This window comes from Leucoraja erinacea, chromosome 48 (assembly GCF_028641065.1).
Source record: "Leucoraja erinacea ecotype New England chromosome 48, Leri_hhj_1, whole genome shotgun sequence".
NCBI lineage: Eukaryota > Metazoa > Chordata > Chondrichthyes > Rajiformes > Rajidae > Leucoraja > Leucoraja erinaceus.
Genome location: NC_073424.1, coordinates 78540 through 104184, shown reverse-complemented (window position 1 = coordinate 104184; position 25645 = coordinate 78540). Strand labels below are relative to the sequence as shown.

Sequence of the window (25645 nt, the reverse complement as noted above, 5' to 3'; positions counted from 1 at the left end):
TGACCTCTAGTCCCAGTCTCCCACTAGTGGAAATTAGCGTTCCAATGGCCTCTTCCCAGCTATTATCAGACAACTCGACCATCCTACCACGATTCGAGAGTGGTCCTGAACTATCTACCTCATTGGAGACCCTCGGACTATCCTTGATTGGACTGGCTTCACCTTGCACTAAACGTTATTCCCTTTTCATATATCTATATAATGTACATGGCTCGATTTTAACTCTCACCGACTTCTACAGATGCGCTGAAGAATGCATTTTATCGGGATGCATCACAGCTTGTTTTGGGAACAGCTCCATCCAAGATATTGGAGCGAATTGTGGACGCAGCCCAGACCATCACACACACAAACCAACCTCCCTTCCATTGACTCCATCTACACCTCACGCTGCCTCAGCAAGGCCAGCAGCATCACCAAGGACCAGTCTCACCCCGGCCACTCCCTCTTCTCCCCTCGCCCCTTCAGGCAAAAGGTACAGAAGTGTAAAAAAACGCGCACCTCCAGATTCAGGGGCAGTTTCTTCTCAGCAGTTATCAGGCAACTGAACCATCCTACCCACAACCAGAGAGCAGTGCTGAACTACTATCTACCTCATTGGTGACCCTGGGACTTTGCTGGTTTTACCTTGCATTAAACGTTATTCCCTGATCATGTATCCACACACTGTGAATGAAAACTAAATGTAAATGCAAAGGGAAGGATAAGGCAAAGATAGATTCTTGATTAGTACCGGTGTCAGATCAAGGGGAGAAGGCAGGAGAATGGGGTTAGGAGGGAGAGATAGATCAGCCAATAATTGAAAGGCGGAGTAACTTGATGGGTCGAATGGCCTAATTCTACTCCTATCCCACGACCATATGGATAGAAAGGGACGGGGGGAATAAAGGTAGATAGGAGACTCGGGAATGGTAGATGCTGGTGGCGTTTAATTTGTAGACCACAAAATACTGGCGTAACTTAGCGGGTCAGGCAGTATCTCTGGAGAAAAGGAAGAGGTGACGTTTCGGGTCGAGACTCTTCGCCAGACATTTAGTTTAGTTTAGGGACACAGCACGAGAAACAGATCTTTCAGGCCATCGAGTCGCTGCCAACCAGCGATCCCTGCACACCAGCACTCTTCTACGCACTAGGGACCATTTACAATCTTTAACGCAGCCCGCAAAGTTGAACGGCCTTGGAAATGTGGGAGGAAACCGGAGCACCTGGAGTAAACCCATGCAGTCACGGGGAGAACGTACCAACTCCGTACAGACAGCATCCGTGGTCAGGGTCGAACCTGGGTCTCTGGCGCTGTAAGGCAGCAACATTACAGCTGTGCCCACCCTGAACCGGGATATGTGTGCACACAGGGATGGGGAGGGGGGCAAGGGAATGAGAGAGGGAAGGTTGTAGAGGAGCTGTCTGCTTTGGCTGAACATAAGACACAGAATGCTGGAGTAACTCAGCGAGTCAGGCTGCTTCTCTGGAGAGAAGGAACAGGTGGCGTTTCGGGTCGGTTCATAGAAACATAGAAAAGAGGTGCAGGAGTAGGGCATTTGGCCCTTCGAGCCTGCACCACCATTCAATATTGTCATGGCTGATCATCCAAAATCAGGGACTCTTCTTCTCGACAAGAAACATCACCCATCACTTCAATCCAGAGATGTTGCTCGACCCACTGAGTTATGGAGACATAGAGTCATACAACGTGGAAACAGGCCATTCGGCCCAACTACATTAGTCCCACCTGCCTGCGGTTGTCCCATATCCCTCCAAACCTGCCCTATCCATGTTGGGATAGTCCCTGCCTCAGTTACCTCCTGCAGCAGCTGGTTCCTTACACCCACCACCCTTTGTGTGAAAAGGTTACCTCTCAGATTCCCATTAAATCTTTTCCCCTTCACCATAAACCTATGTCCTCTGGTCCTTGATTCCTCTACTCTGGGCATTAGACTGCACCTACCCAATCTATTCCTCATCATTTTATACACCTCTATAAGATCACCCCTCACCCTTCAATGAACAGAGTTGCAGTCTCCTCGATCTCTCCCTATAGCTCAGAACCTTTAGATCTGGCAACATCCTCGTAAATCTCATCTGCGCCTTGTCCAGCTTGACAACATCTCCACAGTACTCCTCCTGCTGGTTCAAAGCTTGCTGGGGCCTACATTAATTTTGTCTTACACTTCACGCTGCCACAGGAAAACAGCCAACATATAATAGACAATAGACAATAGGTGCAGGAGTAGGCCATTCGGTCCTTCGAGCCTGCACCGCCATTCAATCTGATCATGGCTGATCATCCACAACCTTGTTCCTGCCTTCTCAAAATTCTTAAGGGGTTGGTCAGGCTAGATGCAGGAAGACTGTTCCCGATGTTGGGGAAGTCCAGAACAAGTTTAAGGATAAGGGGGAAATCTTTTAGGACCGAGATGAGAAAAACATTTTTCACACAGAGAGTGGTGAATCTGTGGAACTCTCTGCCACAGAAGGTAGTTGAGGCCAGTTCATTGGCTATATTTAAGAGGGAGTTAGATGTGGCCCTTGTGGCTAAAGGGATCAGGAGGTATGGAGAGAAGGCAGGTACAGGATACTGAGTTGGATGATCAGCCATGATCATATTGAATGGCGCAGGCTCGAAGGGCCGAATGGCCTACTCCTGCACCTATTGTCTATGTTTCTCTCCGCTATTTTTAAGAGCCCTATCTAGCTCTGTCTTGAAAGCGTCCAGAGAACCTGCCTCCACCGCCCTCTGAGGCAGAGAATTCCACAGACTCACCACTCTCTGTGAGAAAAAGTGTTTCCTCGTCTCCGTTCTAAATGGCTTACCCCTTATTCTTAATCTGTGGCCCCTGGTTCTGGACTCCCCCAACATGTTTCCTGCCTCTAGCGTGTCCAAGCCCTTAACAATCTTAAAAAAGACCACCTATTCCTTTTCTTTGGCTGTGTGGGAAGGAAGGGATGTGCGGGTGTTGGGAGTGGCAGAGACCCCGGCCTTGTACCTTGTTGGCCTCCTTCTCCAGCAGTTTGACCATCCGCTTGGCGTTCTGCTTGTACTCGTTCTTCTCCTTGTTGAAATTGACCTTGAGGTTGTGCAGGTTCTGAGAGTGCTGGGCCCGAGCATCCATCACCTCCTCGTCCAGCTCTTTGATGCGGTTCAGCTGCAGCTCGCGCAGCTCCTGCCGTGGGGAGGGCGAGAGACGACACAAAGAGTTTCACTCAGGAGTTCCCTTTCACCGCCTTCCCTCAATAGCCAGACCTAAGGTTCCATTTTACAAACATAGAAAATAGAGGCAGGAGTGGGCCATTCAGCCCTTCGAGCCAGCACCGCCATTCAATGTGATCGTGGCTGATCATCCACAATCAGTACCGCGTTCCTGCCTTCTCCCCATATCCCTTCAATCCGTTAGCCCAAAGAGCTAAATCTAACTCTCTTGAACGTCCAGTGAATTGGCCTCCACCGCCTTCTGTGGCAGAGAATTCCACAGATTCACAACTCTCTGGGTGAAAAAGTTTTTCCTCGTCTCAGTCCTAAACAGCCAACCCCTTATTCTTAAACTGTGACTAAGAAGGAACTGCAGATGCTGGAAAATCGAAGGTAGACAAAAGTGCTGGAGAAACTCAGCGGGGGCAGCAGCATCTATGGAGCAAAGGAAATATTTCCTTTGCTTCTTAAACTGTGACCCCTGATTCTGGACTCCCGCAATATCAGGAACATTTTTCCTGCATCTAGCCTGTCCAATCCTTTTAAGAATTTTATATGTTTCTATAAGATCTCCTCTCATCCTTCTAAATTCCAGTGAACCCAATCTTTCATCATATGTCAGTCCTGCCATCTCGGGTATTAACCTGGTGAACCTACGCTGCACTCCCTCAAAAGCAAGAATGTCCTTCTTCAAATTAGGAGACCAGACCAAAACTGCGCACAATACTCCAGGCATTTGGATGGGCATGAGCTAATTAGAGATAGGGGCAGCATGGTTTTGTGCATGGGAGGTCGTGTCTCACAATCTGATTGAGTTTTTTGAAGACGTGACCAAAAAGGTTGATGAGGGCAGAGCTGTAGATGTTGTGTACATGGACTTCAGTAAGGCGTTCAACAAGGTTCCGCATGGTAGGCTGCTCTGGAAGGTTAGATCGCATGGGATCCAAGGAGAGATAGCTGAATGGATAGAAAATTGGCTCCATGGAAGGAAGCAGAGGGTGAGGGTGGAAGGTTGCTTCTCAGACTGGAGGCCTGTGACTAGTGGTGTGCCTCAGGGTTCGGTGCTGGGCCCGTTACTGTTTGTCATCTACATCAATGATTTGGATGAGAACATACACGGCAAGATTAGCAAGTTTGGTGATGATACAACAGTGAGTTGTTTCGCAGATTATGAAGATGGTTGTGAACGATTGCAGCAGGATCTGGATCGATTGGCCAGGTGGGCGGAGGAATGGTTGATGGAATTTATTACAGAGAAGTGTGAGGTGTTGCATTTTGGAACGTCGAACAAGGGCAGAACCTACACAGTGAATGGTAGGTCTCTGGGTAGTGTTGTAGAGCAGAGGGATCTAGGAGTACAGGTGCATGGTTACTTGAAGGTTGAGTCGCAGGTAGATAAGGTGGTCAAAAAGGCTTTTGGCACTTTGGCCTTTATCAGACAGAGTATTGAGTATAGAAGTTGGGAGGTCATGTTGCTATTGTATAAGACGTTGGTGAGACCACATTTAGAATATTGTGTTCAGTTCTGGGCACCGTGTTATAGGAAAGATATTGTCAAGCTGGAAAGGGTTCAGAGTAGATTTACGAGGATGTTGCCAGGACTAGAGGGTGTGAGCTATAGGGAGAGGTTGAGTAGGCTGGGACTCTATTTCCTGGAGCGCAGGAGGATGAGGGGAGATCATATAGAGGTGTACAAAATAATGAGAGGAATAGATCGGGTAGATGTACATCGTCACTTGCTCAGAGTAACGGAATCGTGGACCAGAGAACATGCAGTAGGTTTAAGGTGAAGGGGAAAAGATTTAATAGGAATCTGAGGAGTAACATTTTCGCTGCCAAATTAGGTAGATGAGGCTGGGACTATCCCAATGTTTAAGAAACTGACAGGTACATGGATTGGACAGGTTTTGGAGGGATATGGACCAAGCACAGGCAGGTGGGACTAGTGTAGATGGGACATGTTGGGCCAAAAGACCTGTTTCCACACTGTATCACTCCATGACTCTGACTATGTGTGGTCTCACCAGTGCTCTGTACAACAGCAGTAGGACTTGCTTGCTCCTAAACTCAAATCCTTTCACAATGAAGGCCAACATGCCATTAGCTTTCTTCACTGTACTTTCTTCTGCTGTACTTGCATGCTTACTTTCAGTGACTGATGTACAAACACACCCAGGTCTCGTTGCACCTCCCATTTACCTAATCTGACACCATCCAGATAATAATCTGCCTCTTTGTTCTTGTCACCAAAGTGGATAACACATTAAACTGCATCTGCCATGCATCTGCCCACTCGCTCAACCTATCTTAAGTCACCCTGCAGCCTCGTAGCATTTACCTTGCTGGTCACACTGCCACCCAGCTTTGTGTCATCCGCAAACTTGGAGATGTTACATTTGATTCCCTCATCTAAATCGTTAATATATATTTTGAGTATAGAAGCTGGGATGTAATGTTAAAATTGTACAAGGCATTGGTGAGACCAAATCTGGAGTATGGTGTACAATTTTGGTCGCCCAATTATAGGAAGGATGTCAACAAAATAGAGAGAGTACAGAGGAGATTTACTAGAATGTTGCCTGGGTTTCAACAACTAAGTTACAGAGATAGGTTGAATAAGTTAGGTCTTTATTCTCTGGAGCGCAGAAGGTTAAGGGGGACCTGATAGAGGTCTTTAAAATGATGAGAGGGATAGACAGAGTTGATGTGGACAAGCTTTTCCCTTTGAGAATAGGGAAGATTCAAACAAGAGGACATGACTTCAGAATTAAGGGACAGAAGTTTAGGGGTAATATGAGGGGGAACTTCTTTACGCAGAGAGTGGTGGCGGTGTGGAATGAGCTTCCAGTGGAAGTGGTGGAGGCAGGTTCATTGGTATCATTTAAAAATAAATTGGATAGGCATATGGATGAGAAGGGAATGGAGGGTTATGGTACGAGTGCAGGCAGGTGGGACTAAGGGGAAAAACATTTGTTCGGCATGGACTTGTAGGGCCGAGATGGCCTGTTTCCGTGCTGTAATTGTTATATGGTTATATGGTTATATTGTAAATAACTGGGGTCCCAGCATTGAGCCTTGTGGCACCCCAGCCGTGGTCAGGATCGCATCTGGTGGGTCTCTGGCGCTGTAAGACTACCGCTACTACTGCTGTGCCACCACATCCAAGCGTAGTTTACAGATAGCGAATAGTGAAAGGCCTAGGCAGAGAGGATGTGGAGAGGATGCTTCCTCTTGTGGAAGAGTCAGACCAGAGGCCATAGTCTCGGAATAAAAGGACGTTCCTCTAGGAAGGAGATGAGGAGGAATTTCTTTAGTCAGAGGATGGTGAATTGCGGAAATTTTTGCCACAGACAGCTGTGGAGGCCAAGTCAATGGATATTTTTAAGGCAGAGATGATGTTCGGCACAGAGATGGTGGGCTGAAGGGCCTGCTCCTGTTCCATGTTGTCCCTTGTGCCCCAGCCGGGTATGCACCCATTTATCCCACTATCCCGCCCCTCCTTTCCCTCTCGTGCCTGCTCCTCCCACCCTCTTACTTCACCCCTCTCCTTATTGGCCACACTTTAGTCATAACGTCACAAGTGATAGGAGCAGAATCAGGCCATTCGGCCCATCAAAGGTAGACACAAAATGCTGGAGCAACTCAGCAGGACGGGCAGCCACTCTGGAGGGAAGGAACAGGTGACGTTTCGGGGTCGAGACCCTTCTTCAGACAGACTCCACCCGAAACGTCGCCCATTCCTTCCCTCCAGAGATGCTGCCTGTCCCGCTGAGTTACTCCAGCATTTCGTGTCTACCTTTGATTGAAACCAGCATAGTGTTAGTGTACGGGGATCGCTGGTCGGTGGGCCGAAGGGCCTGTAAAACTAAAACTAAAAATCTAAAAGCTGCAGTTTATTGTGTCTCCGGCTTCACGTTCAGATCGCAGCCTAACACCGGTTAAACCTGAAGCCCTCATATGGTCATGAAATAGGGGCAGAATTAGGCCATTCGGCCCATCAAGCCTTCTCCGCCATTCAATCATGGCTGACCTATCTCTCCCTCCTAACCCCATTTCCCTTCTCCCCATAACCCCTGACACCCGTACTATTTTCTTCTCACACTTTTTCTCACAGAGAGTGGTGAGTCTGTGGAATTCTCTGCCTCAGAGGGCGGTGGAGGTAGATTCTCTGGATGCTTTCAAGAGAGAGCTAGATAGGGCTCTTAAAGATAGTGGAGTCAGGGGATATGGGGGAGAAGGCAGGAACGGGGTACTGATTGGGGATGATCAGCCATGATCACATTGAATGGCGGTGCTGGCTCGAAGGGCCGAATGGCCTCCTCCTGCACCTATTGTCTATAATCAAGAATTTATTTATCTCTGCCTTCAAATATCCACTGACTTGGCCTCCGCAGCCTTCTGTGACAATGAAACCCACAGGTTCACCACCCTCTGACTCCACACTTACTTTATACTCATTCAGGCTCTCGATCTCCTTGTTGATCTGCACCAGCTCAGTTTCCTTCTCAATCTGAGTCATTCTCATATCTGCAGGGACAGAGTGAAGGAAACAAAAGTCAGACAGAACTGGATGGAGCCAAGTCTGTGGTCGGCAGCTCTGCCCGAAACTTCAACACTATTATTTGCAGCTTCTCTTATCGCCAAGAAAATGCAGAAATGATTCACCCTGTCAAAGAGTGACGCAGCCCCAGTGAACTGTGGTCACCCCGTGGTCAGGTGAATGGCACTTCATTGTTGGTCAATGGTTTCCATAGTGTCACGCATAACGGTTACAGTGATCTTTCTGCATACATCTCAGCAAATCATGCTATTCTTGCTATTGAGGGAGTGCCGCGTAGGTTTACAAGGTTCATTCCTGGGATGGCGGGACTGTCATATGCTGAGGGAATGGAGCAGCTGGGCTTGTACACTCTGGAGTTTAGAAGGATGAGAGGGCATCTCATTGAAACATATAAGATTATTAAGGGTTTGGACACATTAGAGGCAGGAAACATGTTCCTGATGTTGGGGGAGTCCAGAACCAGGGGCCCCAGTTTAAGAATAAGGAGTAAGCCATTTAGAACGGAGACGAGGAAACACTTTTTCTCACAGAGAGTGATGAGTTTGTGGAATTCTCTGAGGGCGATGGAGGCAGGTTCTCTGGATGTTTTCAAGAGAGACCTAGATAGGGCTCTTAAAAATAGCGGAGTCAGGGGATATGGGGAGAAGGCAGGAACGGGGTACTGATTGGGGATGATCAGCCGTGATCACATTGAATGGCGGTGCTGGCTCGAAAGGCCGAATGGCCTACTCCTGCACCTATTGTCTATTGTCTAATCCATCCCAATATATACTGTAAACAAGATCCCCCGGTCAGTCCAGAATGTACAGAACAACCCACTAGTCCACATGTAAGAGGTGCCATCTCACACCCAACGTTGCCTGGGTATTGACTGTCTATCCACTGGTGACAAGGGATATGGGGAAAAAGCAGGAACGGGGGGTACTGATTTTAGATGATCAGCCATGATCATATTGACTGGCGGTGCTGGCTCGAATGGACTATTCCTGTACCTATTTTTCTATGTTTCCACGAAAACGGACATGAGAAGTGGGCCGGTGGGAGAGGGACCGGGGTGTTGTCTCCAGTGCCTGCAAGGTCCACTCCCAGGGACACAGAGGCGGTGGGGCGGGCGAGGAGAGGAGAGGGATGTGGGTCAGCAGGGTGATGGAGGAGGCCCTGCAGCAGCCTGGGGCTCGCCTGGATCGGGAGCCCAGTACATGTGGCTCCTGTACACCCAGCGCACGGGCCCGACTTTCAACTTTGGCGTACAGAGTCACAGTCACACAGCGTGGAAACAGGCCCTTCGGCCCAACTTGCCAACATTTCCCACCTACACTCGTCCCACCTGCCTGCGTTTGGCCGATTTCCCTCCACACCTGTCTAATTCCTGGGATGTCAGGACTTTCATATGAAGAGAATTCCACACTCACATCTCTCTGTGTGTGTGAAAGTGTTTCCACGTCTCCGTTCTAAATGGCTTACTCCTTATTTTTAAACTGTGGCCCCTGGTTCTGGACTCCCCCTACATCGGGAACATGTTTGCTGCCTCTAGCGTGTCCAAGCCCTTAATAATCTTATGTTTCAAGGAGGAAGAAGGATCACTTCGGAGGAAGAAGGATCTCTTCCTCGAGAAGGATCTCGACCCAAAACGTCACCTATTCCTTTTCATTCATAGCCTTGTTTAGTTTTGTTTGGAGATACAGCGCGGAAATATGCCTTTCGGCCCACCGAGTCCGCACTGACCAGCAATCCCCACATACTAACGCTATCCAACACACACTAGGAACAATTTACAATGTTACCAAGCCAATTAGCCTACAAACCCGTACATAGAAACATAGATCTTTGAGACTGCGGAGAAAACCGGTCATAGGGAAATGTACAAACTCCGTACCCGTAGTCAGGATTGAACCCGGGTCTCTGGTGCTGTGAGGCAGCAACTCTAGCACTGCGCCACAAAGGTGCAGCACATTGGTGACATTTGCACAATATCTGAATAAGAAGGGTTTAAAGCAGTGGTTCCCAACCTTTTTTTGGCCATGCCCCACCTAATCACCTCTAAAATCCTGATCAAGGCCGGCCGCCCCGAGCGCCCCGCTCCCCGGGGGCTGGGCCTCGGGGAGGTTTGCGCGGACGCCCCGCCCCCCCCCTGATGCCCCCCCCCCCCCCCCCCCCCCCCCCCCCCCCCCATCTTATATAATTCTTATCATTTAAAAAGTGAACGTTTCAGCTGAAGAAGCTTAAAACGCCAATACCTTGGTTTAAACAAGCTTCAAAAGAACATGGCATGACATCTATAAGAAGGCCTATGACTCTTTGACTCGAAGATACTGAGTCTGAAGAATTGACCCGACCTAAACGTCGCCTATCCATTCCCTCCACAGGTGCTGCCTGACCCACTGAGTTCCTCCAGAACTATCTGGATATAACAGGATGATTCCATTATCAGGCAACATTGTCCTACCAACAACCAGAGAGCGGTCCTGAGCTACCATCTACCTCATTGGAGACCCTCGGACTATCTTTGATCGGACTTTATCTTGCACTAAAGGTTATTCCCTTGATCGTGTCTGTACACTGTGGACGGCTCATGTGTAATCAATGTACAATCTTTCCGCTGACTGGTTAGCACGCACTGGTTCGGTCCTACAGTGGCCCAGCTGGTAGAGTTGTTGCCTCACTGATCCCGAGACCGAGGTTCGATCTTGACCGCAGGTGCTGTCTGTTTGGAGTTTTCACGTTCTCCCCGTGACCGCACGGGTTTCCTCCGGGTGCTCCGGTTACCTCCCACACTCCGAAATGACGTGCGGGTGTGCAGCTAATTGGCTTCTGTAAATTGTCCCTAATGTGTGGGGAGTGGATGCGAACTAGTGTGTCAATAGTCAGCGCGGACTCAGTGGGCCGAAGGGCCTGTTTCCATGCTGTGTCTGTAAACTAACCTAAACGATTTTCACTGCACCACGGTACAGGTGCTGGTCTGTGGCGACATGTTGCCAGTGGCACAACAGAAAATCCTCAAATGGACCTATTACAAGTATGAGGTGCAATAGTAATTTAAATAAATAAATAAATAAATAAATAAATGGTATCAGGACCTGGTAACGGGAGGTAAAACAACAAAAACAGACTTGGTTGGTAGTCCCCTTTCTGCGGAGTTTAATGTTATAATAGAGCGATTGTTCCTATTTTCTTTTTCTTTCTTTTCTAGGGTCTATTTTCTCACTTTACTTCCTTCTCTAACTTCTTTTCTAAGGGCTTTCTTTTCCCAACACTCTTGCACTTCACGACTTGCGCACTTTCTTTACTTGCCTTACTTCTATCTTTTTCTTAAAGCTCAAAAAAAAATGAAGCGGTACAAAAAATGTATTAACATATATGTGTTGTGCAGTATTGTAATTTACCGTACTTCTAATAAAAATTAAATTAAAAAAAAAAAAAAAAAAAAAAAGAAAATCCTCAAATGTGGTTCTCAGCTAACCTGTCTAAAAGAAATAGCGGTAACCAGCGCTGCAACTGACAAGCTGCTAATGCATTTCAACGCATTAGCGCTATTACGATCTACCGGCAGCAGCTGCTGACTGTAAAGGGCCTGTCCCACTTACGGGACTTTTTCGGCGAATGCCGGCACCCGTCATAGGTCGCCGAAAATTTTCAACATGTTGAAAATTCAGTGGCGACCAGAAAGATGCTACGACTCTTTGGGCGACTGAGGAGACGACTCACGACCGTACAGGCGACACACTGGCGACATGTTGGGGGGGGGGGCCTCTATGGTCGTGAGTAGTCGTGCCTTGTTCTGGTCACCTGCGGCATTTTCAACTTTTTGGCGACCTGCTGCGACTGTGATGGGTGCCGGCAAGTCGGCGGAAAAACCGCGTAAGTGGAACAGGCCCAAACGGGAATTCCCGATCGCAGGGGAATCCCCAACCTGGCGGTGGATCGCAGGAACAGTAACACCGGCGAGGCCTCCATGGTGTCCAGAAACGTGGCTGGCGGGCAGGACTACAAGAGCAAGGGACTATGACACCCCCCTCTCCCTACCATACTACTAGCCAACGTACTGGATAGTCACCTTGTCGTGGTGGAGAAGCCTGTGCGGTCCTGAGATCCTGAGAGCGATGCCGAGGTCTATAAGAAGTCCAGATACGACCTTGACAAGGCCATTCAAAAAAGCCAAAAGGGACTTCTGCTCAAAGCTGGAGGATGGGGCTGATGTTCGGCTTCTGTGGCAGGGCTTGAATCCCATCACCTCCTACAAGGCGAAATCAGGAGCAAGCTCAAGCGACAGCGAAGCATCACTCCCTGACGAGCTCAATGCGTTTTACACACGCTTTGATAGGGAGAACACTGCGTGCCTTCCCGAGCCCCCATTCGCTGTGAAGGTATTTCAGTCACTGTCACAGAGGCCGACGTCAGAAGATCCTTCAGAGGAGTGAACCCTCGGAAAGTGCCTGGACCTGATGGTATGCCCAATCGAGTTCTCAAAACCTGTGCAGACCAACTGGCGGGAGTTTTTGCTGCCATTTTCAACCTCTCATTACTGAAGTCTGAGGTTCCCAGCTGCTTTAAATGGCATCAATAATACAGGTGCCCAAGAAGGGTAAAGGTGACGTGCCTCAACGATTTGGTCGACCAATGTCACTAACGTCTGCGGTGATGAAGTGCTTTGAGAGGTTGGTTATGGTGCACCTCAACTCCTACCTCGACAAGAACCTGGACCCACTGCAGTTCGCCTACCGCCACAACAAGCCAACGGAGGATGCGATGGCACTGGCTCTCAACTCCGCACTGCGTGTGAAAGATAGACATAAAATGCTGGAGTAACTCAGCGGGCCAGGCAGCATCTCTGGAGAGAAGGAAGGTGCGGCCTCAGCAACATCTCATATAACTGCAACATGACCTCCCAACTTCTATGCTCATTTTTGCATTAATAGAAGCATCTAACCTTGTTTCTGTGATTCAAAGTCGGCCAGTATTTTCTCCTTTCCTTTCCTGATTTCGTCCAGCTGTTTCTGGTTCTGGTCACTCAAGCTGATGATTTGATTCTGGGTTTTCTCCGACCTCTTGGCCATCTGCTGAATGTATTCTTGCTGAATGTGGGATGGGGGACAAAAGGCATGAATCGGAGAGTTCCCGTAAGAGAAGCAAGTCTACGATCAACTTCCCGTGTAGTGAAAGACCTGGGTAGAGCGGATGTGCAGTGTCTAGGACCAGAGGTCACAGCTTCTGGAGAGAGCTGGCGCCAGAGAAGGATTGCAAGAATGATCCCAGGAATGAGTGGGTTAACATATGATGTGCGTTTGTCGACACTGGGCCTGCACTCGCTGGGGTTTAGAATAATTAGGGGGGGAGGGGGGACCTCATTCAACCTTATCGAATAGTGAAAGGCCTGGATAGAGTGGATGTGGAGAGGATGTTTCTACTAGTGGGAGAGTCTAGGACCGGAGGACACAACCTCAGAATAGAAGGAAGATGAGGAGGAATTTATTTTGCTAGTTTAGAAGAATGAGGGGGAATCTTATAGAAACATATAAAATAATAAAAGGACTGGACAAGCTAGATGTAGGAAAAATGTTCCTAATGTTGGGCGAGTCCAGAACCAGGGGCCACAGTCTTAGAATAAAGGGGAGGTTATTTAAGACTGAGGTGAGAAAAAACTTTTTCACCCAGAGTTGTGAATTTATAGAATTCCCTGCCACGGAGGGCAGTGGAGGCCAAGTCACTGGATGGATTTAAGAGAGAGTTAGATAGAGCTCTAGGGGCTAGTGGAGTCAAGGGATATGGGGAGAAGGCAGGCACGGGTTATTGATAGGGGCCGATCAGCCATGATCACAATGAATGGCGGTGCTGGCTTGAAGGGCCGAATGGCCTCCTCCTGCACCTATTTTCTATGTTTCTATGCTAGAGGGTGGTGAATCTGTGGAAATCATTGCCACAGACGGCTGTGAAGGCCAAGTCAGTGGATATATATATATATTTCGGAGATTGACAGATTCTTGATTAGTACGGGTGTCAGGGGTTATGGGGAGAAGGCAGGAGAATGGGATTGAGAGGAAAAGATAGATCAGCCATGATTGAATGGCAGAGTGGACTGGATGGGCTGAGTGGCCTAATTCTGCTCCCATGACTTGTGAACTTATGAACGTGTGAACTTATGACTTGGTGGTTTTAGCAGCAAATGTTTTTTAGTCACTGCTTGATCCCACCTGTAGCCTCAGCCTGTCACCTCCACCGACAGCAATGAGGCCGAGAGGTGGATCTTCGGTAACGCTCTCTGCACACACGGGCTAATTCCAAACAGGTGAGGGCTGGCAGGTTGGGTGCGGAGAGTGGGTGTCTAAAAATAGAGTCAGGGAGCGATACAGTATAGAAACGGGCCCTTCGGCCCAACTTGCCCACACCGGCCAACATGTCCCAGCTACACTAATCCCACCTACCCGCCTTTGGTCCATATCCCTCCAAACCTGTCCTATCCATGTGCCTGTCTAACTGTTTCTTAAACAGCTGAGATAGTCCCAGCCTCAACTACCTCCTCTGGCAGCTCGTTCCATACACCCACCACCCTCTGTGTGAAAAAGTTACCCCTCAGGTTCCTATTAAATCTTTTCCCCTTCACCTTAAACCTATGCCCTCTGGTCCTCAAGGAGGGAGGGGGGCGGGGGGGAGGGGCATAGTTACAGAAAAGAGTCTGCAGATGCTGAAATCTGGAGCATAAATCAAACTGCTGGAGGGTCTCCACAGGCCACACAGTAACTGTGGAGGCAGTAGGTCGGTCGCCATTTTGGATCAAGGCCCGACTTCAAGACTGAGAGTGTACAAGGGAGATAACTGGTATTGGGATTGTTTACTGATTTTAGTTTAAACTGTGTGGACTTTTCGCAGAGTTTCTTGCCCAGAGTAGGAGAAGCGAGAATCAGAGGACATCCATTTAAGGTGAAAGGGGGAAAGATATATGGACAATAGACAATTGGTGCAGGAGTAGGCCATTCAATGTGATCATGGCTGATCATGGTGAATCGAAGACCAGAGGACAATATGGACAGTAGGTGCAGGAGTCGGCCATTTGACCCTTTGAGCCAGCACCGCCATTCAATGTGATCATGGCTGATCATCCACAATCAGTACCCCGTTCCTGCCTTCTCCCCTTATCCCCTTTAAGAGCCCTATCTAGCTATCTCTTGAAAGCATCCAGAGAACCGACCTCCACCGCCCTCTGAGGCAGAGAATTCCACAGACTCACAACTCTCTGTGTGACCAAAGTGTTTCCTCATCTCCGTTCTACATGGCTTACCCTTTATTCTTAAACTGTGGCCCCTGGTTCTGGACTCCCCCAGAATAAGAACCTGAGAAGTGAGTGACTTTTTGACACAAAGGGTGGTGGATGTATTGAATGAGCTGCTGGAGGAGGTAGTTGAGGCAGGGACTATCACAAGGTTTGAGAAACATTTGGACAGGTACATGGATCGGACAGGTTCAGAGGGATATGGGCCAAACGCAGGCAAGTGGGACTGGAGTAGATGGGGCATGTTGGCTGGCGTGGGCAAGTTGGGCCGGAAGGCCTTTTTCCGTGCTGTATGACTATGTAAATGGAGAAGTTTAGGGAAGATAGGAATGTAAGCGAGCAAGTATAATATAGAAACAAAGAACTACATGCTAATTAACACAAAAGGACTTCAAGTGCTGGAGTCACTCAGCGGCTCAGGCAGCTTCACTGGAGAGAAGGAATGGGTGACATTTTGGGTTGAGGCCTTTCCTCAGACAGATCAAGTTCAAATTCAAGTGAGTTTATTGTCATGTGTCCCTGTATAGGACAATGAAATTCTTGCTTTGCTTAAGCACACAGAAAATAGTAGGCATTTACTACAAAACAGATAAATGTGTCCATATACCATGATATAAATATATACACACATGAATAAATAAACTGGTAAAGTGCAAATAACAGAAAGTGGTTATTAATAATCAGAGTTTTGTCCGAGCCAGGTTTAATAGCCTGGTGGCTGTGGGGAAGTAGCTATTCCTGAACCTGGTTGTTGCAGTCTTCAGGCTCCTGTACCTTCTACCTGAAGGTAGCAGGGAGATGAGTGTGTGGCCAGGATGGTGTGGGTCTTTGATGATACTGCCAGCCTTTTTGAGGCAGCGACTGCGATAGATCCCCTCGATGGAAGGAAGGTCAGAGCCGATGATGGACTGGGCAGTGTTTACTACTTTTTGTAGTCTTTTCCTCTCCAGGGCGCTCAAATTGCCGAACCAAGCCACGATGCAACTGGTCAGCATGCTCTCTACTGTGCACCTGTAGAAGTTAGAGAGAGTCCTCCTTGACAAACCGACTCTCCGTAATCTTCTCAGGAAGTAGAGGCGCTGATGAGCTTTTTTGATAATTGAGTTAGTGTTCTCGGACCAGGAAAGATGGAGACTGAAATGGAAAGTTGCTTACTGCCTGCTTCCATGTTTCTCTGGTTACTGACTCTCCCTATTTACTCCATTTGAAAGCCCACAATGGCTTTCAGTTCCTCCGTTACATGATAAAGCAACCTGCCTCCCTCTTGTGGTGTATTAGAAGGAACTGCAGATGCTGATTTAAACTGAAGATAGACACAAAAAGCTGCAGTAACTCAGGGGGACAGGCAGCATCTCTGGAGAGAAGGATGGGTGATATTTTGTGTCGAGACCCTTCTTCACACTTGTTGGGGACAAGGGAAACGAGATATAGAGACGGCGATGTGGAGAGATAAAGAACAATGAATGAAAGATACGCAAAACAGTAACGATGATAAAGGAGGGAAGGGGGACCCCCTACATCAGTCTGAAGAAGGGTTTCGGCCCAAAACGTTGCCTATTTCATTCGCTCCATTGATGCTGCTGCACCCTCTGAATTTCCCCAGCACTTTTGTCTACCTACGATGATAAAGGAAGCAAGCCATTGAGAGCTGTTTGCTGGATGAAAATGAGAAGCTGGTGCGACTTGGGTGGGGGAGGGATGGAGAGAGAGGAAATGCCGGGGCTATCTGAAGTTAGAGAAATCAATATTCATACCACTGGGGTGTAAGCTGCCCGAGCAAAATATGAGATGCTGTTCCTCCAATTTGCGTTTAGCTTCACTTTCACAATAGAGGAGACCGAGGACAGAAAGGTCAGTGTAGAAATGGGAAGGGGAATTAAAGTGTTCAGCAACCGGGAGATCAGGTGGTCATGGCCAATACTGTGACGACTATTCCAGGACCACCCCAGTGCCTGTGGAATTCTCTGCCTCGGAAGGCGGTGGAGGCCGGTTCTCTGGATGCTTTCAAGAGAGAGCTAGATAGGGCTCTTAAGGATAGCGGAGTGATGGGGATATGGGGAGAAGGCAGGAACGGGGTACTGATTGGGGATGATCAGCCATGATCACATTGAATGGCGGTGCTGGCTCGAAGGCCGAATGGCCTACTCCTGCACCTATTGTCTATTGTCTGTTGCTTTGAACATGAGCCCAAAACACCACACAGGGAAATAGCCCAGGGCAATAACCCAGGGCACTGTGCAAGCTCCTAACCACACACCCTGAGCTCCACCTATTGTGTAGCAGTTTTGGGTCCCCCACAGCTGAGGATGGATGTGCTGGTGTTGGAGAGGGTTCAGAGGAGGTTTATGAGAATGAACTCAGGAATGAAAGGGTTAACATATGATGAGCGTTTGACGAAACTGGGCTGGAGTTTAGAAGAATGAGAGGAGACCTCAATGAAGCGTACCGAATAGTGAGAGGCTTGGATAGAGCAGATGCGGAGAGGATGCTTTCATTAGTGGGAGAGTCCACGACTAGAGGCCACAGCCTCACAATAGACAATAGGCAATAGGTGCAGTAGTAGGACATTCGGCCCTTCGAGCCAGCGCCGCCATTCTCTGTGATCATCCACATTCAGTACCCCGTTCCAGCCTCCTCACCATATCCCCTGACTCTAAAGCTATCTTTAAGAGCTTTATCTATCTCTCTCTTGAAAGCATCCAGACAATTGGCCTCTACTGCCTTCTGAGGCAGCAAATTCCACAGATTCACAACTTCCTGGGTGAAAACGTTTTTCCTCATCTCCATTTTAAATGGCCGCTGGTTCTGGACTCTCCCAACATCGGGAACATGTTTTCTGTGTCCAATCCCTTAATATTCTTACATGTTTCAATAAGATCTCCTCTCATCCTTCTAAATTCCAAAGTACACAAGCCCAGCCACTCCATTCTATCCACATATGACAGTCCCGCCATCCCGGGAATTAACCTTGTGAACCTAGGCTGCACTCCCTCAATAGCAAGAATGTCCTTCCTCAAATTTGGAGAACCAAAAAGGAAGTACCTTTAGAAAGGAGATGAAGTGGAATTTCTATAGCCAGAGGGTGGTGAATCTGTGGAACTCTTTGCCACAGACGGCTGTGGAAGCCAATCTAAGGCAGAGATTGATAGATTCTTCATACGAGCGGGTGTTAGGGGGTATGGGGAGAAGGGAGGAGAATGGGGTTGAGAGGGAAAGATATATCAGCCATGGTTGAATGGCCCAGTAGACTTTATGGGCCGAATGAATCAAGTTCTAGAACTTGTGAACTTCTGAGCTTTGAGGCCAAGGAGGCCTTGCTGAGATCCTGGCTGGGGTTACAGTTGGTCTCAGAGGTGTAAGTGGAAGGGTTTGAGTCAGCAGAACTGTGGTGGCACGGTGGCACGGCAGTGGAGTTTGTTGACTTCCAGTGCCAGACACCCGGGTAAGATCCTGACTACGGGTGTTGTTGGTACGTTCCCCCTGCGACTATCCACCTTAACTACTCCCTTCATGATTTAGTCTCTCTATTATCGCCCCTCAGCCTCCACTGTTTAGTTTAGTATGAGGATACAGCATGGAATCAGGCCCTTCGGCCCACGGGTCCATGCTGATCATCGATCACCTGTTCACACTATGTTTAAGAAAGAACTGCAGATGCTGGAAAAATGGAAGGGAGACAAAAATGCTGGAGAAACTCAGTGGGTGAGGCAGCATCTATGGAGAGAAGGAAACAGGAGACGTTTCGGGTTGAGACCCTTCTTCAGTCTCGAACCGAAACGTCACCTATTCCTTCGCTCCGTAAATGCTGCCTCACCCGCTGAGTTTCTCCAGCATTTTTGTCTACCTGTTCACACAGTGTTCTACAGAATCACACCTTTGTCATCCCATTATTTCATCACACTAGGGACAATTAACCAACAGATCCGTACGTCTTTGAGATGTGGGGGGGAAACCAGAGCACCCAGAGGAAACCCACGCGATCATAGGGAGAACGTGCAAATTCCGTACAGACAGCACCCAGGGTCTGGATCGAACCCGGCTCTCTGTCGTTGTGAGGCTGCGGCTCTGCGAGCTGCACCACCGTGCCGCCCAGCTGCGCATTGCAGAGATGAAGAGTGGCGGCACATCCTGTCCTGAACTACTATCTACCTCAGTGGTGGGTGACTATCGTAGATCGGACTTTACTGGCTTTACCTCGCACTGAATATTATTCCCTTATCATGTGTCTGATCACTGTGAATGGCTTGGTGGTATTCATGGATTGTCTTTCCGCTGACTGGTTAGCACGCAACAGATGCTTTTCACTGTACCTCAGTACACGTGACAATAAATTAAACTAAACAATCTCCTCTCGTTCCTCCAGTCCCCTCCCTCCTCTCTACCCGTGTCCCTATGCTGTGCCCGCATCCCCAGGTCTACCTAGAAACATAGAAAATAGGTGCAGGAGGAGGCCATTCGGCCCTTCGAGCCAGCACCGCCATCCATTGTGATCATGGCTGATCGTCCCCTATCAATAACCCGTGCCTGCCTTCTCCCCATATCCCTTGACTCCACTAGCCCCTAGAGCTCTATCTAACTCTCTCTTAAATCCATCCAGTGACTTGGCCTCCACTGTCCTCTGTGGCAGGGAATTCCATAAATTCACAACTCTCTGGGTGAAAACGTTTTTTCTCACCTCAGTCTTAAATGGCTTCCCCTTTATTCTAAGACTGTGGCCCCTGGTTCTGGACTCGCCCAACATTGGAAACATTTTTCCTGCATCTAGCTTGTCTAGTCCTTTTAGAATTTTATATGTTTCTATAGGTTTCCCCTCATCCTTCTAAACTCCAGTGAATACAAGCCTACTGTTCAATCTTTCCGCATATGACAGTCCCGCCATCCCAGGGATCAATCTTGTGAACCTACGCTGCACTGCCTCAATCACAAGGATATCCTTCCTCAAATTAGGAGACCAAAACTGTACACAATACTCCAGATGTGGTCTCACCAGAGCCCTATACAACTGCAGGAGAACCCCTTTACTCCTATACTGAAATCCTCGTTATGAACTAGCTACCCGTGTCCCCGAGCTGTGCCCACGTACCCCAGGTCTGCCCGAGTCCCCGAGCTGTTCCCGTGTCCCCGAGCTGTGCCCGTGTCCCCGAGCAATGCCCGCGGCCCCGTACGTACCGTCTCCAGCCGGGTCTGCTGCGCTTCCTTCTCCAGGAACTCATTCTCATGCCGCCTGGGATAATGCCGCTAAAGAAAGTCATAGAACATGGAGCATAGAAACATAGAATATAGTTGCAGGAGTAGGCCAGTCAGCCCCTCGAGCCAGCACCACCATTCAATATGATCATGGCTGATCATCCACAATCAGTCCCCGTCCTGCTTTCTTCCCCATATCCCCTTATTCCATTGGCCCTAAGAGCTAAATATAACTCTCTCTTGAGTACATGAAGTGTACATAGTGCAGCACACATGTGTATAGAACAGTACAGCGCAGGAACAGGCCCTTCGGCCCACAATGTTTGTGCCGAACACAATGTTGAACTCTGCTTGCACTTGATCCTAGAAAACTGAACAGGACAGCACAGGAAGAGTTCCTATTAAAAAAGATTTAATAGGAATCTGAGGGGTGACTTTTTCACACAAAAATGGTAGTAGGTGTATGGAACGAGTTGCCAGAGGAGGTAGTTGAGGCAGGGATTAGTCAACAGTGTTTTATTGCCGTGTGACCCAGATAGAACAATGAATTTCATACTTGCAGCAGCACAACAGAATATGTGAACACAGTACACTGTAAACTATAATTAATGAGAAAAAAAAGGTCGGTATGTGTATATATACATGTATTCACATATACACTCACACATACACATATATATACATATATACACACACACACATACACATAAAAACAAACAATAACAGTGCAATAATAAGAATAATAGTCTACTAGACTAAGTGGGACCCGTTGGGTCCCACGTTCACACGGGACGGCTGGTCCCCCAACGCAATATTCCACGTCTCCACCAATTCCAATATTGGTGGCCAGTGGGGTGGGGTGGGAGGGGGGCTCTCTGGAGCGCTCGTATGGGTGTTGCGGGCCGAAGGGGGCTAGTATGGACATTTTGTTGCCGAATGGATTCTTGGGCTGACAGCTCAGTCACTCAGACCTGGTGGGCTGGCAGCTCAGTCACTCAGGCCTGGTGGGCTGGCAGCTCAGAAACTGCCCAAAATTCTGCCCTAAACAGGTGAGAGACTCTGTGAGAGTGAAGGGGGAGAGGGTGGAGAATCAATTTTAGACATTTTTCATCTTTTTCTGCAGATCACAGCAATGAAGGAGGAAAGTCTATCCTGGCCTGGATCTCACATGGAGCCAATGAAGGGAGGGAGAAAAATACTGGGGTGAGGTTTAATACTTGCAGGGGGAATACTTACTGATGGGCCGAAGGGACTCCTCCTGGGCTAGTACAAGGCTGATGGGCCAAAGGAGTTATTTAAAAAAATCTGAGTGAAATGTCAGTGAAAGACACTTTTTCTGGACTTTTCCTAGCCTGGCACGGGCCTTTTGGGCCAAAATGCTCCTCCTGGGCTAATATGGGCATTTTGGGCAAATGGGACGTATCTCAATTAATAGGGGCCGTGTGAGCCGAAATTAGTTGTTTAAGGCAGGCTGGCTCTCTCTCCCCTCTCTCTTTCTCCTCTGTCTCTATCTCCTCTTTCTCTTTGCCCCCCATCTCTCTCTCTTTCCCCCTCTCTCTCTCTCTCTCTCTGTTTTACCACCTCTCTTTTGCCCCTCTCTCTCCCATTCTCTCCTACCCTCTCCTCCCTCTCTCTTCCCTCTCACCCCTCTCTCTCTTCCCCCCCCTCTCCCACCTCACTCTTCCCCCTCTCTCTCCCCTACCTCTCTCTCCCCCTCTCCCTCTCTCTCTCTCTCCATTCACGCCCCCTCTGTCTCTCCCCTCTCTCTCCCCCCACTGTCTCCCTGTCTCCTTCCCCCCCTCTCTTTGCACCTCCCTTTAAGAGTCTGTCCCTTCGGCACAGGGACTCTTGTGGCAGCGGCGCGACGCTTCCGACGGCTCTGTGGCCCGGGACACTCGCACTGTCCGTAGTGCTCCATGGCCAGAGCTGCAGCGTCAGCCCCGCAAACACTCGACAGCGCCGCAAACACTCACAAGTCCCGGCTCCCCGCATCTGTTCCCGCTGCTGGTTCTGCTCCCATCCCTCCCGCAGCCCCTGCTCTCCAACACCCGCGGACCATGCAGTTTATCCGAGTTTTGAAATTTTCGTTGATCACAAAATTTCTCTCCACTCAGCGTGAGAAATTTCTGATCAGCGAGAGTTTGCTTGAGGGCGTGAGTCACACGCTCAAAGCGTGAGAGTTGTCAGCCTTGTTTCACTTCCATTGCCATTACAGTTTCAAGCACAGGGCAGGCCAAGCCAAACAGCTGATTGCATTTTCACTTCACTTCCATTGCCAATGCAATTTCAAGCACAGGGCAGGCCAAGCCAAACAGCTGATTGCATTTTAATTTCACTTCCATTGCCCTTGCAGTTTCAAGCACAGGGCAGGCCAAACAGCTGATTGCATTTTCATTTCACTTCCATTGCCATTGCAGTTTCAAGCACAGGGCAGGCCAAACAGCTGATTGCATTTTCAGTTCACTTCCATTGTCATTGCAGTTTCAAGCACAGGGCAGGCCGAACAGCTCATTGTATTTTCATCTTTTTAATAATAACTTTTTTATTTGTCAACGATGGGAAAAATCCTCGGGGCCTGCTCAGTGGAGGACTGTGAGTAAGATGGCCAAAAATCACAGCGATATATGGTAGGGTTTTTAAACTTCTCACCTTATTCCCAATGTTGGGAACCAGGGGCCACAGTTTAAGAATAAGGAGTAAGCCATTTAGAACGGAGGCGCTGAAACACTTTTTCTCACAGAGAGTGGTGAGTCTGTGGAATTCTCTGCCTCAGAGGGAGGTGGAGGCAGGTTCTCTGGATGCTTTCAAGAGGGCTGTTAAAGATAGCGGAGTCAGGGGATATGGGGAGAAAGCAGGAACGGGGTACTTGGGAATGAACAGCCATGATCACATTGAATGGGGGTGCTGGCTCGAAGGGCCAAATGGCCTACTCCTGCACCTATTGTCTATTACCTAGCGCCAGTGTCGGACATTCCACCCTGGGAAAAAGGTTTTGATTGTCTAACCTATCTATGCCTGTCACAGTTTTGCATACTTCTAGCAGGTCTCCCCTCAACCTGCGACGTTGCAGAGAGAACAAATCAAGTCTATCCAACCACTCTCTCTCCCTGTAGCTGAACCCACTTCATCCAGGCAGCACTTTTATCCTGATTGTTTATCACGTCTTTTTGCAGTCGTCTTTCATTTAGAAATGTTACTGAATGTGTAATTCATGTGTCATTTGGTTTTTGTGTGTCGTCTTAAGAGTCTCTGCGCCTGTGATGCTGCTGCAAGCAAGATTGTCATTGTACCTGCACCTCTTGCCTTGACTTCAGTATCTGACAAGGCTATGAAGACACAGGAATCTTCAAGCACGGTGGCGCAGCGGTAGAGTTGCTGCCTCACAGCGCCGGAGAACCGGGCTCGATCTTGACTACGGGTGCTGTCTGTACGGAGTTTGTACGTTCTCCCCCCCGTGACCTGCGTGCATTTTCTCCAGGTGCTCCGGTCTCCTCCCACACTCAAAAGATATGCAGGTTTGTAGGTTAATTGGCTTTGGTAAAATTGTATATTGTCCCTAGTGTGTGTAGGATAGTACTAGTGTGCGGGGATCGCTGGTCGGCACGGACTAGGTGGGACGAAGGGATTGTTTCCGCGCTGTATCTCTGAAGTCTGAAGTCTAAACTGCAAGTTATTGGACTGATGCTAGGTCGGCAGGCGAGGGGATAAATGGGTTTAGTTTTGTCCGGCGGTAATCTGTAGTGAACCACGGCAGTAACACTGGTTTCAGAGAGGCCAGTAAAGGATACAGCTGATAAATCTTCAACTTCAGCTGCTTAAGTTCTGTGACGATCTCATCGAACCTTTCAAAATAAAAACAAACGCCATCAACATTTTAGGTTTAGAGGTGTTTGGGCCAAACGTGGGCAAATGGGGGATAATAATGATGATACTTTATTGTCACTTGTACCTAGCTAGGTACCGTGAAATTATTTGCTTTCACGTACAAAGTACACAATAGGGTCGCCACAAAGGCACCGATAAAGTTACAAAAAGTACTCATCCCTTCTCCGTTCTCCCCCACTGGCTCCCCCTTAGTTCTCGGCCTCAACCAGAGAATGAAGCTCCTTCCCTTTGGCCCAGCGCAAATTGGAGGAACAACGCCTCATATTTCATTAGTGGTAGTTTACACGCCAGTGGTATGAACGTTGACTTCTATAACTTCAGAGGGGAGCGGTGGTGGCTCGCTGCTGCGGCCCGACTTCGGAGCTCGGAGGCTCCAGCTGCAGCCGCAGATCCGGTGGACTGGTACATCGGGAGCTCGCGGGTCCGGGTGGAGACCGCTTTTCGGAGCTCCCGTAACGCGACTTCTTCCGTGGGATTGGAACGACCCGGAGCGGGGCCGTACATCGCCCGGCGCGGTTTTAATGGTCGCGGCACATTCCAACACCGACCGGGGGCTCCAACTTTGTGACTTTTAAACCTGGAGCGGGGCCGTACATCGCCCGGCGCCGCCTAAAATGGCCGTGGGACTTACCATCGCCCGCCTGGGGCTTCAACATCGGGAGAATAATGGTGCAGGGGAGAGAAAATAATTTGCCTTCCATCACAGTGAGGAGGACATTCACTGTGATGGATGTTTGTGTAACTTGAATTGTGTGTATGTCTTGTAGGAATTGTCTCTGGTTGTATGGCTGTGGAAACTAAGTTTCGTTTGATCCTCACTGAGGTTCAAATGACATGTAATAAATATTCAATTCAATATTCAATTCAGATAACCCTTGATTTCCCTCTCCTTCCCAGTTCTCCCACTAGTCCTACTGCCTCCGTCTGCTTTCTACCTTTGCCCCGCCCCCTCCCCGACATGAGTCTGAAGAAGAGTCTCAACCCAAACCGTCACCCATTCCTTTATCTCCGGAGATGCTACCTCACCCGCTGAGTTACCCCAGCATTTTGTGTCTACCTCCCTCCCTGCCTTCTTGATTAGTACGGATGTCAGAGGATATGGGGAGAAGGCAGGAGAATGGGGTTAGGAAGGAGAGATAGATCAGCCAAGATTGAATGGTGAATTAGACTTGATGGGCTGAATGGCCTCATGACCTTACATTGTCGCATCACCCAGGGCAGGGACGGCACGGGATAGACACAGAGTGAAGCTCCCTCTAGGGGGAGATTACCATGTTCCCAGTATACTGTAGGTATGAACCAGTTTCACCGCAACCACTGCTCATTTGCTGTGGGAACAACTCCACAACAAGGTGACTGAGGTTCTATGTAACTCTCTGATGAGCACAGTGACACAGCGGTAGAGTTCCTGCCTCACAGCACCAGAGACCAGTGTTCAAACCTGATCTCGAGTGCTGCTCGTACGGAGTTTGCCCGTTGTCTCGGATTTGGTGGGCCAAAGGGACTGTTTTCACACTGTATCTCTAAAGTCTAAAGGAGGGGTAACATTTTCACTCAGAGG

General features: G+C 48.8%; 1 protein-coding gene across 1 annotated transcript in view; it reads right to left on the bottom strand.

Moving 5' to 3' along the window:
- The window catches only part of ccdc166 (coiled-coil domain containing 166), a 31119-nt gene that overhangs the window by 1057 nt on the left and 4417 nt on the right, over positions 1–25645 (bottom strand). The window contains exons 3-7 of the mRNA XM_055664860.1: positions 23988–24041; positions 20182–20236; positions 12676–12820; positions 7635–7714; positions 2985–3161 (exon numbers count right to left, since the gene is read on the bottom strand). Of these exons, the coding sequence (XP_055520835.1) occupies positions 2985–3161; positions 7635–7714; positions 12676–12820; positions 20182–20236; positions 23988–24041 (511 nt within the window). The remainder of the gene's footprint in view (positions 1–2984; positions 3162–7634; positions 7715–12675; positions 12821–20181; positions 20237–23987; positions 24042–25645) is intronic.